At 39.7% G+C, this 19,652-nt stretch overlaps 1 protein-coding gene across 1 annotated transcript; it reads right to left on the bottom strand.

Annotated features, from left to right (window-relative positions):
• Positions 1–183: 183 nt before the first annotated feature.
• ANKRD7 (ankyrin repeat domain 7) lies at positions 184–18,093 on the bottom strand. The gene is given in 8 exon segments (XM_069588894.1): positions 184–285; positions 862–938; positions 4,192–4,237; positions 4,239–4,329; positions 5,032–5,138; positions 6,363–6,536; positions 6,710–6,824; positions 17,760–18,093. Coding segments are annotated over 8 exon segments (945 nt in total). The 5' UTR covers positions 17,993–18,093.
• Positions 18,094–19,652: the final 1,559 nt, after the last annotated feature.

Here is a 19,652-nt window from a genome sequence, read left to right as displayed (position 1 = left end):
AGTTAGATATCTGTTTAACATTTTTTTCCTTTTCATTATTAGCAATTAATTGATATCTATCCATAACGAGAAAATATATTAAATATATGAATTCCAACATTCATAAATATTCAGTTCAATTCATAATGCATAATTCTCAAGTAAAAACCCTGGATGTTAGCTAATAATGCCTTCCCAATTACATCACACACTCAACTGCTGACCACAGCCTCCTTTCAAGTCAACTCCATCAATAGACACCCTTTTTGTTTTACATAGTCCCATTGTCTGGCACTTCTTTTCTTCCTGTAACCACAAGAAACCACTCATAAGGTAGAAAAAGTGGCTTTAGCTTATACTTGGCATATAGATTGCTAGGGCTGCTGTAACAAAATACCACAGACGGGGGAGCTTAAACAACAGAAATTTCTCACAATTCTGGAGACTAGAGTCCAAGATCAAGGTGTCAGCAGGGTTGGTTTCCTGAGGGCCATACAGGAAGGCTCTAACTGTTACAGGCCTCTCTCCTTGGCTAGTAGGTAACTGTCCCCTTCCTGTCCTATGTGTGTCTCTGCATTCCTAATCTCTTTCTATAAGGACACCAGTCAGATAGGATTAGGGCCCACCCCAATGCACAGTCTAAGACTGAACCATATCTAGCAAAGAAGAAACCTTTTCTCCATGCTTGAAAAGAGCCCATTCTAGCCACTCAAATTAATAGGCATATGATTTCAGAATTTCAGTGAAAGGAATGAGGCAATGTATGGGTTAAAGCTAACTGTAAAACAAATATCTAAATATAATTCCCTCATTTGAGACAGCTTCCTTTATTTTTTTAATGGCTATGTATATGAGAAACATATTCTAGGCTTCCACTCTTACCAAATAGTAGACCCTATGTACCAGGAGAGACAGCCAACAAATGATAATAAAAAGCAGAGGCTGTAGATAGGCAATAGCTGTTACCCAACAAAGTCACAATAACAAAAAGCTTAGTTCCCATCACAAAAGAAGGCATAAACAAAAAAGAGGATGGGGCATTAGATTGAAGTTTAAAGTTGTTTGCATTTTTTTAAATTTAAATTTATTTATTTTAATTGGAGGCCAATGCTGACAGTTTTCATATCCTAAAGGTAACTGCTTAGTCATTAGGAAGTTATCTCTCTTCCCTCTTACCTTTTTGGAGAAAGAACAATAATATAATGCTCTTATAATTTTCAACACTAAAAATATTAAAGTAATATTGAGATGATAAAAATTCCATAGTCATTTATTTACACTTAAATTTCTGATGTGCTTTTTCCTTTCATAATTTTCATGTTTCTAGTTGTGGCGTCTTCTTTTTCATTTAGAGAAGCTCTTTTAACATTTCTTGTAAAACTGTTTAGTGGTGCTGAACTCTTCTACCTTTTGCTTGTTTATAAAACTTTTGACCTTTCCATCAAATCTGAATGAGAGCCTTACTGTGTAATCTTGGTTGTAGATTTTTCCCTTTCATCACTTTAAGTATATTGTGCCACTCCCTTCTGGCCTGCAGAGTTTCTGCTGAATAGTCATTTGATAACCTTATGGGAGTTTCCTTGTATATAACTTGTTGTTATTCCCTTGCTGTTTTTTTTTTAATATTCTTTATCTTTGGGCTTCCCTGGTGGCTCAGAGGCAGAGTCTGCCTGCAGTGCAGGAGACGCAGGTTCAGTCCTTGGATCAAAAAGATACCCTGGAGAAGGAAATGGCAAACCACTCCAGTATTCTTGCCTGGAGAATCCCATGGACAGAGGAGCCTGGCAAGCTTCAGTCTATGGGTTCACAAGAGTCAGTCATGACTTAGCAACTAAACAACCACCACTATCCTTTATCTTTAGTTTTTGCCATTTTAATTAGTCTTTCTTGGGGCTTCCCTTGTGGCTTAGCTGGTAAAGAATCTGCCTGCAATGCCGGAGACCTGGATTCGATCCCTGGGTTAGGAAGATCTCTTGGAGAAGGGAAAGGCTACCCATTCCAGTATTCTGGCCTGGAGAATTCCATGGACTGTATAGTCCATGGGGTCACAAAGAGTCGGACACAACTAAGCGACTTTCACTAAGCTGTTTTGGTATGTTCCTGTTTGGGTTAAACCTGTATGGGACACTCTGCCCTTCCTTGACTTGAATGATGTTACCTTTCCCAGGTTAAGTAAGTTTTAAGCTATTATGTCATCAAATATGTTCTCAGCCTCTTAATCTCTCTCTCTTCTCTTTCTGGCACTCCTATAATGTGAATATTAGTGTGCTTAATGTTGTCCCAGAGATCTCTTAAAATTGTCATTTCTTTTCTCTCTCTTTCTTTTTTCTCCTGTTCAGAATCAGTGATTTCTTCAACTCTATTTTCCAGCTCACCGACCTGCAACATTTAGTCTACTATTATTTCCTTCTACTGGATTTTTAAATTTAATCACTGTATTCTTCAGCTCTGTTTGGTTGTTCCATATTTTCTAACTCCTTGTTAAAAACTTCTAAGTGCTCAGTCCATGCATCCTTCTCCTAGGTTCTTTGATCACTATTACAATCACTACCCTGAACTCTTTCTCAGGTAGATTACCTGTCTACTTCAAGTAGTTCCTCTTCTGAGGTTTTATCTTGTTTCTTCACTTGGAACATGTTCCCTTTTACCTCATTTTGCATAACTTGCTGTTTTTATTTTTATGTATTTGGTAGTTTGGTTACATTTCCTTCAATAAGTGGCCTTTTGTAGGCCTGTGCACCCCAGCAGTGCACTCCCCTCTTAGCACCAGAGCTATGTGCTCTAGGGGCACCCCCCGCATATGGAGTGTATGGGTCCTTCTATCATGGCAGACTAATTACTATGGGCAGTCTGGTGGGCTTGGTTGGCCCCTGGCCTGGTTAGTCGCCAGGCCCTGTCTCATTGGTTGGCAGGGCCATGCTATGAGGTAGCTGACTAATGAACTCTGGAGGGCCCTGTGGGTAAAGTCAGGGTCCAAAGACCCCAGGGCTCTTGCCTGCCTGCTGGTAGGTAAAGCCAGATCCTGGGGCAAGTGCCAGTCTACTGGTGGGCAGAGTTGGATCCTGGGGCCTGGTTGCAGGCTCTAGGAGTCCCAGAGCTGGTATCAAATCACTCTGCTCATGGTGGGTGGTGGGTGAGGCCACTTCCTGACACAGTTGGCCACAGGGCCCAGGGTGTCCTCAGACTTCTATTAACCTGCAGATGGAGGGGCTAGATTGAAAGGCTGCAGGGCTGCGGCTATCTTATGGCTGCGGTCTGCATGCTGGTGGGTGAGGTCTGTCCCAAAGCTAGAGCATGCTTGTTAGTGGATGGACCTGGCCTGCAGGCTGCAGGGCTGCTGCTGTCTTGCAGCTGGTGTCTACCCGCTGGCGGGTGGAGCTGGGTCCCAGGGTCTCTGGCTGGAGGGCTCTGGGGAATCCCAGGTCTAATACCTATGCACTGGAGTGTGGGTCTGGGTCTGTGCTTTCTGTGGGCATGGCCCTGTCTAGGAGCAGCTGTGGGCTCAGGGGTGTCTTTGGTTTTGTTTTGTTTTGTTTTTATTTCTTGTTCGTTTTAAATATTTATTCCATAAGGAATATATGAATAAGTTATTTTGTTAAAATCTCAAGAAAGAAGAGCTCACTTATACACTGTAATAGATATGGTATATCTGCATCTATATATCTGGAGGCCTTAAAGTAGCATGTCTGGTGTGGGTGGGGCTGTGTCCCTGTCCAGTTAGTTGCTTGACCTGAGGCATCCAGCACTGGTGCCTGCAGACCACTGGGCCAGGGCTGCCCTGGTCCTGGGGCTAATAAGCCAGAGGGAGAATTCCAAAATTGTGCTTGCCATCACCAGTGTCCAGGTGATAGAACGAGCTCCCCAAAATGGTTGCCCCAGTGTCTGTGTCCCCAAAATGACCTCTGATTGCCTCCTGCCTCTCCTGGAGGTTCTCCAAGAACAGCAGTTGGTCTGACTTAAGCTCCTTTCAAGTTACTGCTTCTGCCCTGGGTCCTGGAGAGTGTGAGATTTTGTGTGTGCCCTTTAAGAGAGAAGTCTCAATGGAAGAACCTGTGGTTTTTATACTGATGGGGAAATCAGCATCCCTGGATGCTTGTGTCCAGAGTTCATCATGTGTTTACCCCTACTGTGGGCTTTGTACTTTGGAGCTACTGTTTCTTTCCTTATGCTCAAATTCCACACAATTGTTAAAAGATACACAATATCACTTACATAGTAAAACCATTGAAAGATGCATATTCCTCAGCTGTGAATCCATAAATATCTTGGCAAGATAGGTCCACTTCTTGCTGAAGAAGAAGACTGACTAAACGTGTTGGTTCATCACTGAAAGCAATCATAAGGGCTGTTCTGGAGCAAGAGATATAAATATATGTCCATTTATTAACCTTAACAATATCTCTTATTTTTTAAAAAGTTAGTCTTCGAAATTTGCTGTTCAAATGTATGGTCAGGAAAAGAGGGCAAGAATGTAAAATGTGGGGCAAATCTTCTCAAAAAGGTGTGGTAATCACAGATCATATATATTATGGAGTCTGAAAATAAGAGTCCCTAGAAGCAACTAGTTTAGTGGTTTTCAATCCCTGCTCCAGAGAACCATAATGTTTTCCAGGAAATGTGTCAAAAATTCTATGGAGAGGAGTGTCTGGGACTCTGAGTCCCCATCTCCATTTAACTACAGCATATGGGATTTTTAGATTGGGTTTCTGTAGAAGATTCTAACATTATTTTTTAAAAAAAAGAGTAACAATAACCTAAAAATCTGTCCCAACTGTTTTATTTTACAAATAGAAAGATAGATCCTGGAATCTAGATAATTTGTCCAAAATCCTATGGCCAAATCTTTTCAATATCAGATATATGTCATATATACATATATAATATAGGCTTAATTCAAATTGTGGGCAACAGCAGCCTGGTGTATTTAAGAAATGAACACCTAGCATTTAACACACACACACGTGTGTGTGTGTGTATGTGTGTGCATGTGTGGGTGTGTGTAACCCTATTAGATAACTACGGTTATATGATCTTACTTAACATTAATTATACCTTTGATTCTTATCTGAAGCATTCACATCTGCCCCACTCTTCAAAAGAAATTATACCATTTCTGCATTATTTTCAGTAATGGCAAGTAGAAGTGGAGTAAACCCATCCTGGAAAAAATATTTCAAAATGATTACTTTAAATACTGTACCAACATTACCTGCCTTTTAGATTTAAGTTCAATTTTAAAAATTAGTGTGCTTATGAGAAACCTCTGTCATATCTTATAATGAAAAGCTTAAATGAAAAAGAATCTAAAAAAGAATACATACATGGACAGAGGAGTCTGCTGGGCTACAGTGTATGGGTTGCAAAGAGTCAGACACAACTGAGGGACTAACACACATGTACATGTATATATTTAGAAATACATATGCCGGGGCTTCTCAAGAAGCACTAGCACTAAAAAACCTGCCTGCCAATGCAGAAGATGTAAAATATGCGGGTTTGATCCCTGGGTTGGAAAGATCCCCTGGAAGAGGGCATGGCAACCCACTCTAGTATTCTTGCCTGGAGAATTCCATGGACAGAGGAGCCTGGTGGGCTACAGTCCATGGGGTCACAAAGAGTCAGACACAACTGTGCTACTAACACATACACACACAAATAAATGAAATAATAAAAACATAAAATATTGCTAACCAGTTAAAAAACAAAATTAAAGTTTCTACTTCAAGCTTAATTCAAATTGTGGGCAAGAGCAGTATGGAACATTTAATGAATGAGCACCTAGAATATATATAAATATTATAAAACATTAGTTCACAATACACAGTTGGTTTCCTAGGGTTTCATTTAAACTTCTAAGGCTGGCACTTATTTTGGCCTGTCATGAGGATAAAATATCAGTGAACTAAAGTGTTAGGAAGCTTAAAAAGGTATGCTCATCAATTTTCCATAATATCTTAATAGGGGACTTGGATTACTTTTAGTATAACAAGTGCCTTTCTAATTTTACTCTATTCTTATAATTATTCATGAGTATATAAATAAAATAGAAAAAGATATAGTCTTTATGATTTCTAATCAATGTTCATTTCTAGTGAAATCAAGCATTTCTCATTTGATGTGGTCCTTTGAACAATTTTAATTGTTAAACATAACGTTGTTTTGGAGGTCAGGATTATAATTTAAAATGAAATAGAGAAAGTTTTGTATAAAAAGAAAACTTATCAGTATTTGATAATCTCATTCTCCTCTCCTTCTCCCTAATTTCATTTTGTAAAATTCATACTTTATATAACATATGTCTCAACCAATATAACTTATCTGCAATGAATATCTTCTTTCACTGCTTTCTAAAATATCAGGTATCATTTTTAATAGAAGACTACCTTATTTTGAGCCTCAAGGTTAGCTTTGTGTTTCAGCAGTTTTGCGGCTAATGAGACACCTTGACAACAGGCGGCATAATGAAGAGCGGTGTTGCCATCTAAATCCACCAAACTGGGGTCTGCCCTGTGTTCTAGAAGAATAGTGGCGCAACTCTCCTTGTCGCATGGTACTGCCTGTCAACACAAAAACAACAGATGGCTAACCGATTTACTACTTAGGATCTGATACATTAAATTAGTATTACATACTAATATTTAATACTATGTTTTAAAATATGAAATATAACAAAGGTTAACTAGGAGAAGAACTCAAATGCAATTCAATTACAAAGGAAAAATCAACATACCTTAGTCAATGGAGATCTGTTTTCACCATCCCAGACATTTACTTTGCACTGTTTTTCAGTTAAAAGAGAGACAGTATTTGAATGTCCATTAGCACAGGCCAGGTGCAAAGGTGTTCTATGTCAACATAATGAAGCACAAGTGAGAGATAAGGCTTAGTTGGAGAAGTTACCTACTATGCCAAAGAACATGCCAGATCATATATTGTTAAGGTATTTGCTTCATATACATTCAGATGACTCACTAGAAAAGACCCTGATGCTGGGAAAGACTGAAGGCAGGAGAAGAAGGGGACAACAGAGAATGAGATGGTTGAATGGCATCACCAACTTGATTTACATGAGCTTGGGCAAGCTCCAGGAGTTGGTGATTGACAAGGAGGCCTGGTGAGGGGTCCATGACGTCACAAAGAATTGAACATGACTTAGCAACTGAGCTGACTGATTTGCTTCATATGCTTATTTATATTTACACCAAATTCATATTAATTATAATTACTTTTTACAGAAGTAGAGATAAGTCTTAGCTTGATAAGTTACCTACTATGCCCAAGAACGTGCTGGATCATATATTGTTAAGGTATTTGCTTCATATGCTTACTTAAATTTACATAAAATTCATATTAATTATAATTAATTTTTACTGAATTAAAAGGGCTATATAAATGCCCTGAAGATACTTATTTAACTGGTATCACTTCCAAGAGAATTTATTTATATTTTAAAAAATAGCTTTTTTCAAACACCAAAGTGAGTCTAAGCCTTGGAAAGAATGATAAAATTAGATATCCAAAAAAATCTAGCAATGATCTCCAAAGCCTAAGATACATGTTCCAGCTAATAGGGAGAAGGGACATTGCCTGTGCTTGGAACCCTTGTTCCACAGCATGCTACACCTAAGTTGTGTGTATTTCTCTTCGCTCAGCTATTAAAGTTGATATTTGCTCTAAGAAGTGAACACAAAGGTGAAAAGCCTAAAGGCTCTCTTTAAGTTGTAGATCTCAGCCTAATTTTTAATTATTAAAACATTTTTTTTCTTCTCAAAGAGCCATATTCTATGTAGCCTCCAAGAAGTCGAGCACATATTCATGAAGTATAACATAGCAGGTATTAATGACTCTTTTAAACTTTGTAGTTTTTAGCCTGAACTGGACCTCAATAAACTTTTATTTATTTGTGAAGGTGATATCATTATATCCTTACTTAAAGATAATTTTCAGAGAAGGCAATGGCACCCCATTCCAGTACTCTTGCCTGGAAAATCCCATAGACGGAGTAGCCTGATAGGCTGTAGTCCATGGGGTTGCGAAGAGTCGGACACAACTGAGCGCCTTCACTTTCACTTTTCACTATCATGCATTGGAGAAGGAAATGGCCACCCACTCCAGTGTTCTTGCCTGGAGAAGCCCAGGGATAGGGGAGCCGGGTGGGCTGCCATCTATGGGGTCACACAGAGTCGGACACAAATGAACAACTTGGCAGCAGCAGCAAAGATAATTTTATAATATAAAATCTATATATAGATAGCTCAGGTCCTAAACAAAAGATTTTAGATGCCATTTTCCATTTTATTTTAGATTCTCAAAAGTACTTTATGGGTACGTATCTAAACCGTACTGTTATTTATACTAAGAGGAGTAAAAGGTAGCCCATAAGGACTTGAAAATAAGGTAACTTCCAAAGAGTTAGACATAAAATCTATAGATGATGATATAATTTACCATTTATGGGAGAAAATAAAAATATATAAAAATAATTTTGAACAATTTGAAAATACACAAATTCCAATCAAAGTTATCTGAATATAATCTCTGGAAAGCAAGACTAAGTATAATACAAAAGAACAGAAACCTAACCAATTATATTATCCTATCTGAAGAAAGACTATAATCAGAAAGAGGATGGTCAGCTAGGTGATAGACTGAAACCAGAAGTTATTTGTGATTAACATCCTCCATGGTAAAGAAAATGTGAATTTAAGGAACCCACATTACCCAGTCATTGGAAAGGATTACTTTGTGTAGAACAAAAATGATTCCTCAGACATCATGATCTAGATGAAAATATCCCTCAAAATGATCTACCTTGTTTGCTATGATTCCATCCTTACCAAACAAACTTATGATAACTAATTTGATTTCTCAGAAATTACGAAACAGGGAAAGCGCTGATCAGCCTTTTTGTTGACATCCATAATTTGGCTTAAGTGTAAAGTTTCTTATGTAATAGGAAATTTCTCCAGTCTTCAACCCAAATATATAGGGCCAAAAGGCTTTAAGCTGACCTAAAATAACTCCTTGTGATAGCATAGCAAATCTTAACAAATATATTGATCTGTCTCTTTCACCTTCTGTTACACCTATCTCAAAAATTTAGTCTCAAGGAACTTAGGTGGTTTTTACTCAATCTTTAGGTCTACCTCTCCAGCTCTGGTTTCCTTTTTTCATGAAAACAAGCAAAAACAATACCAATTTCTCTTTCTCTGAGAGAAAGTAAATGGCATTTGGGTTTTCCCAGTAGGTTTTCCAAAAGTAGCTGATGCATGCCTGCTGAATATTTCACCCTTCCAATTTAAGTTTAAACCCTACATGAAATGAAACTTTTATAAAGATCTCAGAGCGCATCTATATGCCCCAAGGAACACAGGAAATCAACCAGAGTCCATAAAATAAAATAAAATAGCTATGAAAGTTTCATTTTCTTAAGGAAGTATTGAGAGATATATAGTCCTGTGGTCTTTTACACAAAATTTGAAAACAAGACTAATTTATCCTGAGTAGGCATGAAACTTTACAAAAGTTATAATATTACTCAACCTTTAAAATAGTCTTAAAAAGATTTTTACCCAGAATATTTTGCATCCTTTCAAATGAGTCATCCTGGCTTAAAAAGACAAAGGATCTAAAGAATACACAGATTGACTCCATTTCATTTTAAGTTTTAGATTAACTAGTCTTAATTCCAGAGAATTAAGAATATGAAATATTGAAATATGCAGCGAGTAATGATCATTTACCAAATGTGTACACATACAAGAGCTTCTACAATATCAATGCTTTTTCAGTTCAGTTCAGTTCAGTCGCTCAATCGTGTCCAACTCTTTGCGACCCCATGAATCACAGCACGCCAGGCCTCCCTGTCCATCACCAACTCCTGGAGTTCACTCAGACTCACATCCATCGAGTCACTGATGCCATCCAGCCATCTCATCCTCTGTCGTCCCCTTCTCCTCCTGCCCCCAGTCCCTCCCAGCATCAGAGTCTTTTCCAGTGAGTCTCTCTCCTCTTTCACTTTGTCACTCTCCTCTTTCACTTTCATCAAGAGGCGTTTTAGTTCCTCTTCACTTTCTGCCATAAGGGTGGTGTCATCTGCATATCTGAGGTTATGGATATTTCTCCTGGCAATCTTGATTCCAGCTTGTGTTTCTTCCAGCCCAGCATTTCTCATGATGTACTCTGCATAGAAGTTAAATAAGCAGGGTGACAATATACGGCCTTGGCATACTCCTTTTCCTATTTGAAACCAGTCTGTTGTCCAGTTCCAACTGTTGCTTCCTGACCTGCATACAGATTTCTCAAGAGGCAGTGCTTTTTCACCTAATGTTAAAACCATCCTATTTTTTGAAATAGCTGAATGCAAAACATGTATTTACAAATAGTGACACACTTTAAAACCAAGTGTATTATTCCATTCCTCAAAAATGCACAACGTTTATTAGTGTACCATATTGCAAAGCGAAGACTCTGATTTATATTGTTACCTTTTAACTCATGGTGCTTACAAAAAATTTAAAGCCCTGCAAGGCCTAGTGCTGGTTTCTAGGGTTTTAGGCAAGCTGGTATCCTACTGTTTGATTCAAGTTTTGTTTCCTCCCAGTCTCTCATTCTCTTATATACCAGTGAAAGAATTGTCAGCAGAGATTGTGGCCAAATGAAGAATTATCAGATCCCAGAAATCTTTAACTGAACTTTAGCAAAAGGAGCGACTCAGATGGATATGAAGAGTCACTATTCTGGAAACTGAAGAGAAGTGCTACCTGCTACAAAGGGTGCAAGACCAGAACACAGCTGCTGTCTTAAATTAGGCCATTGTGAGAACACCCCCCTTATCAACTGACTTGGCCTCTTGATGATAACTTAGAATTCAGGGTGAGTGAAGAAGTAACCAAGGAAGCTACCTCACACTGGATCACTACTTTCAACTGTAAACCAGCACTTTAGCTCTAATCTGGGTGTGAATAGTATGATAGAAAGTGTTCATTTGGAATTGAGCTTTCACTGACCAGGCTATCTACAGATCTGAGGGACTTTTTATTTAAAAAAAAAAAATACAGAAGGTAATTTAATTTTATTGCTGGGAGAGATATTAGACATCTTCCATTCATTTTTATACTTATTAGGTACATTACTTTTAAAACAAAAACATAAATATAAGCCAAATAAACAAAGGACATTAATAAGGAGCTCTTCTAGTTTAATAAGAAATAGTTTGCAAAAGGGCTTGCATATCTTGGTTTAAAAAACACTTAACTAGTAATAATTCTGATTTGACAAGATGAGATTTAGGGTCAAGGTCACACAATGCAGGACAGGCCACAAATTCAGAATTTTATTCCCAAAACAATGTTCTTCCTACTGGGCTACTATGGCCTTCAGAACAACCGCTCATTAACTGTCAAGGTGTTTCTCTTGTTCTCTCCTAACCAGAAACTTCCACTTTTAGTATCATTATGTTTACTTGAAAACATATAGAATATTATATCCTAAGGCCATTATTTATATGTACATATACCTACATGAGGCATCAGAGGCCTTTAGCATAATGCTTCTAAAACGAGATTATGCGGCATTATATCAGTTCAGTTCAGTCGCTCAGTCGTATCCGACTCTTTGCGACCCCATGAATCACCGCACGCCAGGCCTCCCTGTCCATCACCAACTCCTTGAGTTCACTCAGACTCACATCCATCGAGTCAGTGATGCCATCCTGCCATCTCATCCTCTGTCGTCCCCTTCTCCTGCCCCCAGTCCCTCCCAGCATCAGAATCTTTTCCAATGAGTCAATTCTTCGCATGAGGTGGCCAAAGTACTGGAGTTTCAGCTTTAGCATCATTCTTTCCAAAGAAATCCCAGGGCTGATCTCCTTCAGAATGGACTGGTTGGATCTCCTTGCAGTCCAAGGGACTCTCAAGAGTCTTCTCCAACACCACAGGTCAAAAGCATCAATTCTTCAGCGCTCAGCCTTCTTCACAGTCCAACTCTCACATCCATACATGACCACAGGAGAAACCATAGCCTTGACTAGACGGACCTTAGTCGGCAAAGTAATGTCTCTGCTTTTGAATATGCTATCTAGGTTGGTCATAACTTTTCTTCCAAGGAGTAAGCGTCTTTTAATTTCATGGCTGCAATCACCATCTGCAGTGATTTTGGAGCCCCCAAAAATAAAGTCTGACACTGTTTACACTGTTTCCCCATTAATTTCCCATGAAGTGATGGGACCGGATGCCATGATCTTCATTCTCTGAATGTTGAGCTTTAAGCCAACTTTGCCACTCTCCTCTTTCACTTTCATCAAGAGGCTTTTTAGTTCCTCTTCACTTTCTGCCATAAGGGTGGTGTCATCTGCATATCTGAGGTTATGGATATTTCTCCTGGCAATCTTGATTCCAGCTTGTGCTTCCTCCAGTCCAGCGTTTCTCATGATGTACTCTGCATAGAAGTTAAATAAGCAGGGTGACAATATACAGGCTTGATGTACTCCTTTTCCTATTTGGAACCAGTCTGTTGTTCCATGTCCAGTTCGAACTCTTGCTTCCTGACCTGCATACAGGTTTCTCAAGAGGCAGGTCAGGTGGTCTGGTATTCCCGTCTCTTGAAGAATTTTCCACAGTTTATTGTGATCCACACAGTCAAAGGCTTTGGCATAGTCAATCAAGCAGAAATAGATGTTTTTCTGGAACTCTCTTGCTTTTTCCATGATCCAGTGGATGTTGGCAATTTGATCTCTGGTTCCTCTGCCTTTTCTAAAACCAGCTTGAACATCAGGAAGTTCATGGTTCATGTATTGCTGAAGCCTGGCTTGGAGAATTTTGAGCGTTACTTTATTAGCATGTGAGATGAGTGCAATTGTGCGGTAGTTTGAGCATTCTTTTGCATTGCCTTTCTTTGGGATTGGAATGAAAACGGACATTTTCCAGTCCTGTGGCCACTGCTAAGTTTTCCAAATTTGCTGGCATATTGAGTGCAGCACTTTCACAGCATCATCTTTCAGGATTTGAAACAGCTCAACTGGAATTCCGTCATCTCCACTAGCTTTGTTCGTAGTGATGCTTTCTAAGGCCCACTTGACTTCACATTCCAAGATGTCTAGCTCTAGGTGAGTGATCACACCATCGTGATTATCCGAGTTGTGAAGATCTTTTTTGTATAGTTCTTCTGTGTATTCTTGCCACCTCTTCTTAATATCTTCTGCTTCTGTTATGTCCATACCATTTCTGTCCTTTATCGAGCCCATCTTTGCATGAAATGTTCCCTCGGTATCTCTAATTTTCTTGAAGAGATCTATGGTCTTTCCCATTCTGTTCTTTTCCTCTATTTCTTTGCACTGATTGCTGAAGAAGGCTTTCTTATCTCTTCTTGCTATTCTTTGGAACTCTCCATTCAGATGCTTATATCTTTCCTTTTCTCCTTTGCTTTTCGCCTCTCTTCTTTCCACAGCCATTTGTAAGGCCTCCCCAGACAGCCATTTTGCTTTTTTGCATTTCTTTTCCATGGAGATGGTCTTGATCTCTGTCTCCTGTACAATGTCATGAACCTCATTCCATAGTTCATCAGGCACTCTATCTATCAGATCAAGGCCCTTAAATCTATTTCTCACTTCCACTGTATAATCATAAGGGATTTGATTTAGGTCATACCTGAATGGTCTAGCGGTTTTCCCTACTTTCTTCAATTTAAGTCTGAATTTGGTAATAAGGAGTTCATGATCTGAGCCACAGTCAGCTCCTGGTCTTGTTTTTGTTGACTGTATAGAGCTTCTCCATCTTTGGCTGCAAAGACTATAATCAATCTGATCTCGGTGTTGACCATCTGGTGATGTCCATGTGTAGAGTCTTCTCTTGTGTTGTTGGAAAAGGGTGTTTGCTATGACCAGTGCATTTTCTTGGCAAAACTCTATTAGTCTTTGCCCTGCTTCATTCCGTATTCCAAGGCCAAATTTGCCTATTACTCCAGGTGTTTCTTGACCTCCTACTTTTGCATTTCAGTCCCCCATAATGAAAAGGACATCTTTTTTGGGTGTTAGTTCTAAAAGGTCTTATAGATCTTCATAGAACCATCCAACTTCAGCTTCTTCAGCGTTACTGGTTGGGGAATAGACTTGGATTACCGTGATATTGAATGGTTTGCCTTGGAGACGAACAGAGATCATTCTGTCGTTTTTGAGATTGCATCCAAGTACTGCATTTTGGACTCTTTTGTTGACCATGATGGCTACTCCATTTCTTCTGAGGGGTTCCTGCCCGCACTAGTAGATGTAATGGTCATCTGAGTTAAATTCACCCATTCCAGTCCATTTTAGTTCGCTGATTCCTAGAATGTCGACATTCACTCTTGCCATCTCTTGTTTGACCACTTCCAATTTGCCTTGATTCATGGACCTGACATTCCAGGTTCCTATGCAATATTGCTCTTTACAGCATCAGACTTTGTTTCTATCACCAGTGACATGCACAGCTGGGTATTGTTTTTGCTTTGGCTTCATCCCTTCATTCTTTCTAGAGTTATTTCTCCACTGATCTCCAATAGCATATTGGGCACCTACTGACCTGGGGAGTTCCTCTTTCAGTATCCTATCATTTTGCCTTTTCATGCTGTTCATGGGGTTCTCAAGGCAAGAACACTGAAGTGGTTTGCCATTCCCTTCTCCAGTGGACCACATTCTGTCAGTCCTCTCCACCATGACCCACCCATCTTGGGTTGCCCCGTGGGCAAGGCTTAGTTTCATTGAGTTAGACACGGCTGTGGTCCTAGTGTGATTAGATTGACTACTTTTCTGTGAGTATGGTTTCAGTGTGTCTGCCCTCTGATGCCCTCTTGCAACACCTACCATCTTACTTGGCTTTCTCTTACCTTGGGTGTGGGGTATCTCTTCACGGCTGCTCCAGCAAAGCGTAGCTGCTGCTCCTTACCTTGGATGAGGGGTATCTCCTCACCACCGCCCTTCCTGACCTTCAATGTGGGATAACTTCTCTAGGCCCTCCTGCGCCTGTGCAGCCACCGCTAAATCACTTTTAAAAAATTAAACAGCACAAAACGAGTCTCCCATAACCATTCTTACTCTCTCTGCTTCCCCTGCCCAAATCTCATCTACTCTTCAGAAATAGTGATTTTAAGTTTAGTATGTATCCACTCATACTTTATCCCATTCTCAGTCTTTCCACACACACACACAAATATTCAAATAGAATATACAGTTTGAGACTTTTTTATTCAGCTTTATTCAGGTATAATCTACAAAAAGTTTAAATGTACAATTTTATGAGTTTTAACCAATATATAGTCATATATCTGCCACCGTAAACATGATAAAGAACGTTTCTATCACTCATATCCCTTTATAATCAATCTCGTTCCTCCAGTCCCTGTATGAGCATCTGGTAACTACTGATTTGCTTTCCTTGGCTATACTATTGTCTTTCAAAAATTTCATAGAAAAGGAGTCACTTGATATATAGTTTTTATTATCTGATTTCTTTGACTTAGCATGACACTTTTGAGATTCATCCATGTTGCTGCATGTACAATAATTTCTTATATTAATGAGATATCATTTTATTGCTGAGTAAATATCTTTAAATTATATTTATCTGCATAGATATATATGTATGTATTCATTCATCAAAAATATTTATTAAATACTTACTATGGCTTAGGCAAGGTTGTAGGTGATAAAGACACAAAATACAAGGTACAACAGACAGTATTAAGCGCTAAAGGGAAAAATCAGGCAGGGAAGAGGAACAGAAAATGTCAGCATGGAGAAGGGGTTCAATTGTAGGTAGTGTAGCCAGGGAAGCCTTCACTGATACGGTGACAACTCGAAGGAAATGAGACCAAGCCATGTGACTATCTGGGAGGGAAAAGTACCCCAGGTAAAGGAACCAGGAAGTCCAAAGGCTCTAACTACATCTCTGGCATTTCTGTGGAACATTAAGAAGGCAAGGGGGAACTGGAGATGAACGAAAGGGAGAGCTGTAGGAGGCAAGATCAGAGAGATAACAAGAAGTGGGGGTGAATGTTGTGTAGGGCTTATGAGCCTTGGAAGGACTTTGGCTTTTATCCCTAATGAGAAGAAAAGCCAATGGATGTTGTTTAGGCAAGGAAAGACATCACTACACTTACACTTTAGAGGATCATTCTGGCTAATGTGTGGAGAATAAACTGAAAATGTTAGAAGACAGAAAACTACCTGGGAGGCCACTGCAGTAAGTCTCGTTAAAGTATGATAGTGGCTTTGATTAGGGTGGTAACTGTGAAGGTGGCAAGAAATGGCTAGATTTTAGATCTATTTTGAAGGTGAAACCAAGATTTCCTGTTGAAAGAAATGGAGGATGTGAAAGAATGAGATTAGTCAAGAATGACTCTAGGGGTTCTAGTGTAAACAACTGAAAGAAAGGATCTGGCATTTATAGGAAGAGAGGCGCAGATCTGAGAAGTAACAGGAGTGCAGTATGGGGTTATGTGAGATCCCAAATCAGTGATGGAGTGGAGCTAGTGGTTCTCACGAGCTGATTGTTAAATTCTCAGGAATTACTCAAGCCAACTGATATCACATTTGTAGCTTGAAATCAGGGCTTCTCTTCCCTTCTCCTCACCCCCACCCCAACTCAAAAGCTTGTTATTAAACATTTACAAGCACACCACAGTCTATTAGAAATCCAAGTGATAGTGTAGGCATTTGTCTATTTGAGTCTAGAGTTCAGGGAGACACCCAGCTGCAGATAAAATGTTGGGAAGCATGGGAAATCATATACAGACAATCTCTTGTCACCAGTCAAGTGGGGATCAAGAGAAAGAGAATCATTTCAAGGTCTGAGACTTCAAATATTTACCAGTCAGGAAGATGAACAAAACCAGCAAAAGAGTCTAAAAAGAACTGTACACAAAAGTAGGACAAATGCCAGGTGAACCAGTTGTCCTGCAAGATAATGCAGTATTTCAAATACTATTGATAAGGAAGTAAGAGACTTGGCTGAGATGCCTCCCAGGTAAGACAGAGAATTGACCACTGAATAAAGTCATGCTGAGGTTATTCATGACCTTGTAAAGAAATTCAAAGCAGTGGTGCAGGATAAAAGTCAGATAAATTAGATAACTCTGATTTTATTAAAAGAGGAGGTAAACCTATCCATAAGTTAACACAAGTCCTCTAACCATAGTGATGAAACATGACATTTTACACACTCAATGACCTGAAAACTCCCCACAAGATTTAAGGGAGGCACATATAGAACACAGTTTCAGTTATTAATGCCAAATACATGACTTCTTCATTTCTTTATAAAATTAATTTTGTTTTTGCAGTAAGTGGTTGCTGATGAGCTTTTTGAAGATCTTCTATAACTCAAAAAAAAAGTTTTTTTCATAGGACAGCTACATTAAAAAGTTTTGCTCTTTCAGAGTCTTAAAATCTTACCAACTACTCTTCTGAAAAGTTGCGTCTACTCTTTTTCTATCATTACGTTAGGAACATGAAAAATCTTAGTGGCTAGGGACAAGATTTGCCACAGAGACAAACTGTAGGTCCGGGAGAGGGTGGAATAAGCAGTGGAGATTAAGGCAAATGCCCTCAGATATCCAAAAGAGCCTTTCTAAAGGGAAGAAGCTGAAAGTTGGGGGTGTGACCCTCTGCCAATGGTTACCAGACCTCTCTGCTGTGGGAAATATGGAGTGACAAGCAGTGGGGGAGCCCAGACAAGTCATGATTCTGGTTAGAGGGCCCAGTGGCCCCCAGCTTCCCCACCATGCTGCCCTTCAGTCACTCTGGTCACCTGAGTTCTCTGTCCCGCATGTTCACATCATGCTTCTTGAGCTGAAGACACTCCCTCACCTTCTCTAAATCCCCAACTGAGGCAGCTCTGTGAAGTTTCTTTAAATTCTTATCTCGAAGGGTGTAGCCTGATTGGGCGAAGAGACCAACACTGGCCCATCTGCCTACAAGCAGAGGTGAGCAGGAACAGCGGGGCTCATCCTTCTTTCTCCATAATGTGAAAAGCTTCTTCATGGCGGTTCAGGAGGCAGCCTTCAGTGGGACCAGGAAGTCCTGGAACTCCTAACTGCCCGACCTACCTGTGGGCCCTGAGCCTCTGGCTCGCAGAACCCTCTGGCCAGATGCTCCCCCACAATGCTGGAGTCAAAGCGACCAGAGACCCGAAGGGGATCGCAGACAGGAAGTGCGCCGAAGACCAGAACTAGGCTGGGCGGCTTTTCTCAGTTGCCTAGCAACATGCAGGGCCTTGGCACCCAGTGTTGCCCAAATCCAGATTCTTCCCCCAAGATCTTAGATTAACTGAAACACTCTCAGTCTTCCTATTAGATCGAGAGCCTTTGGGTAGAACTCTACCAACTTCCTTACAAATAATCCCTTTTCCTTCAAAGATAAACCTAACAGCTTGAACTCTTACAAACCAAGATTTACTTTCTTCCTGGTGGAGATGAAACTCCTCCAGTGACCTTGCCTCCAGCCTACACCCAGCCTCTCACCAACATGATTCACATGATACAACTAGCCTTTAATAATAACTGAAATCCTTTCCTGTCAATTTCAAACATACTTTTGAACACCACCTCTCATATTTCAACTCACTCATCACAAAACTCCAAAAATCCTTCTAATTCTTTACATCTACAGTCCATTAATTCAGCCACCTTTCAGTGGCCTTGACCACCCCACTCTGTGTTCTCACTTCCCTACATAACTAGATTAAATTCCACAGTTAATGATTATCACTCCCATGCATACACCAACAATAAGTTTGCCCCAATTCCTTTTCTTTTGTTTGCCTAAACCATTAGTTACATTTAAAACTCCCATCTAGGGACTTCTTTGGTGGTCCAGTGGCTAAGACTCTACATTCCCAATGAAAGGAGCTGAGGCTGGACACCTGGTCATGTAATCAGATCCTGCATGCTGCAACTAAAGATCCCACAGGCTGCAACAATAAATAAATACATACATAAATAAATACATAAATTTAATGTCAAATAAATACATAAATACATGCATAAATAAATAATAAAATTCTTATGTAAATGTGTCTAGCCCTGAGTCACTGGACGTGACTAAAGGAAAATACAGAGTTGTGATGTCTTTTCATATTTTCAGTTCATGAAAACCCTGAAATGGATTCCACTTGAAATGGATTATACTTCCCAGCAATTCTTAGGTATTTCCCTCATCCATTCATACTTAACACTTTCCTTGAATATTTCATATCTTCGCTGTCTTCAGACTTCTTGACTGATGACCTGGCTTCTTGATTCACTGAGAAAAGAATCAGAAAAACAATTCTATAGGCTACCAGGACATCTCGCCACTGTGCTGTGTTGCTCAGTCGTGTCTGATTCTTTGAGATGCTGTGAACTGTGGTCCACCAGGCTCTGTTGTCCATGGAATTATCCTGGCAAGAATACTGGACTGGGTTTCCATTTCCTACTCCAGGGGGATCTTCCTGACTCAAGGATCAAACCCATGTCTCCTGAGGTTCCTGCACTGGCAGGCAGATTCTTTTCCCACTGAGTCACCTGGGAAGCCCATCCACTTATCTACACCTTGCCAAAAATATATTTTACCTTCTCTTCTATTCATATGATATGTCCATGTTTCTAACAAAGGCCAGCACTTCTCTTATTTTCTAGAACCCCATCCTCTGTATTGCTTCATC

The sequence above is a fragment of the Ovis canadensis genome, chromosome 4, assembly GCF_042477335.2.
Source record: "Ovis canadensis isolate MfBH-ARS-UI-01 breed Bighorn chromosome 4, ARS-UI_OviCan_v2, whole genome shotgun sequence".
In the NCBI taxonomy this organism is placed as follows: domain Eukaryota; kingdom Metazoa; phylum Chordata; class Mammalia; order Artiodactyla; family Bovidae; genus Ovis; species Ovis canadensis.
The sequence above is the reverse complement of the archived record's forward strand: the minus strand, read 5'-3'. Positions and strand labels throughout refer to the sequence as shown.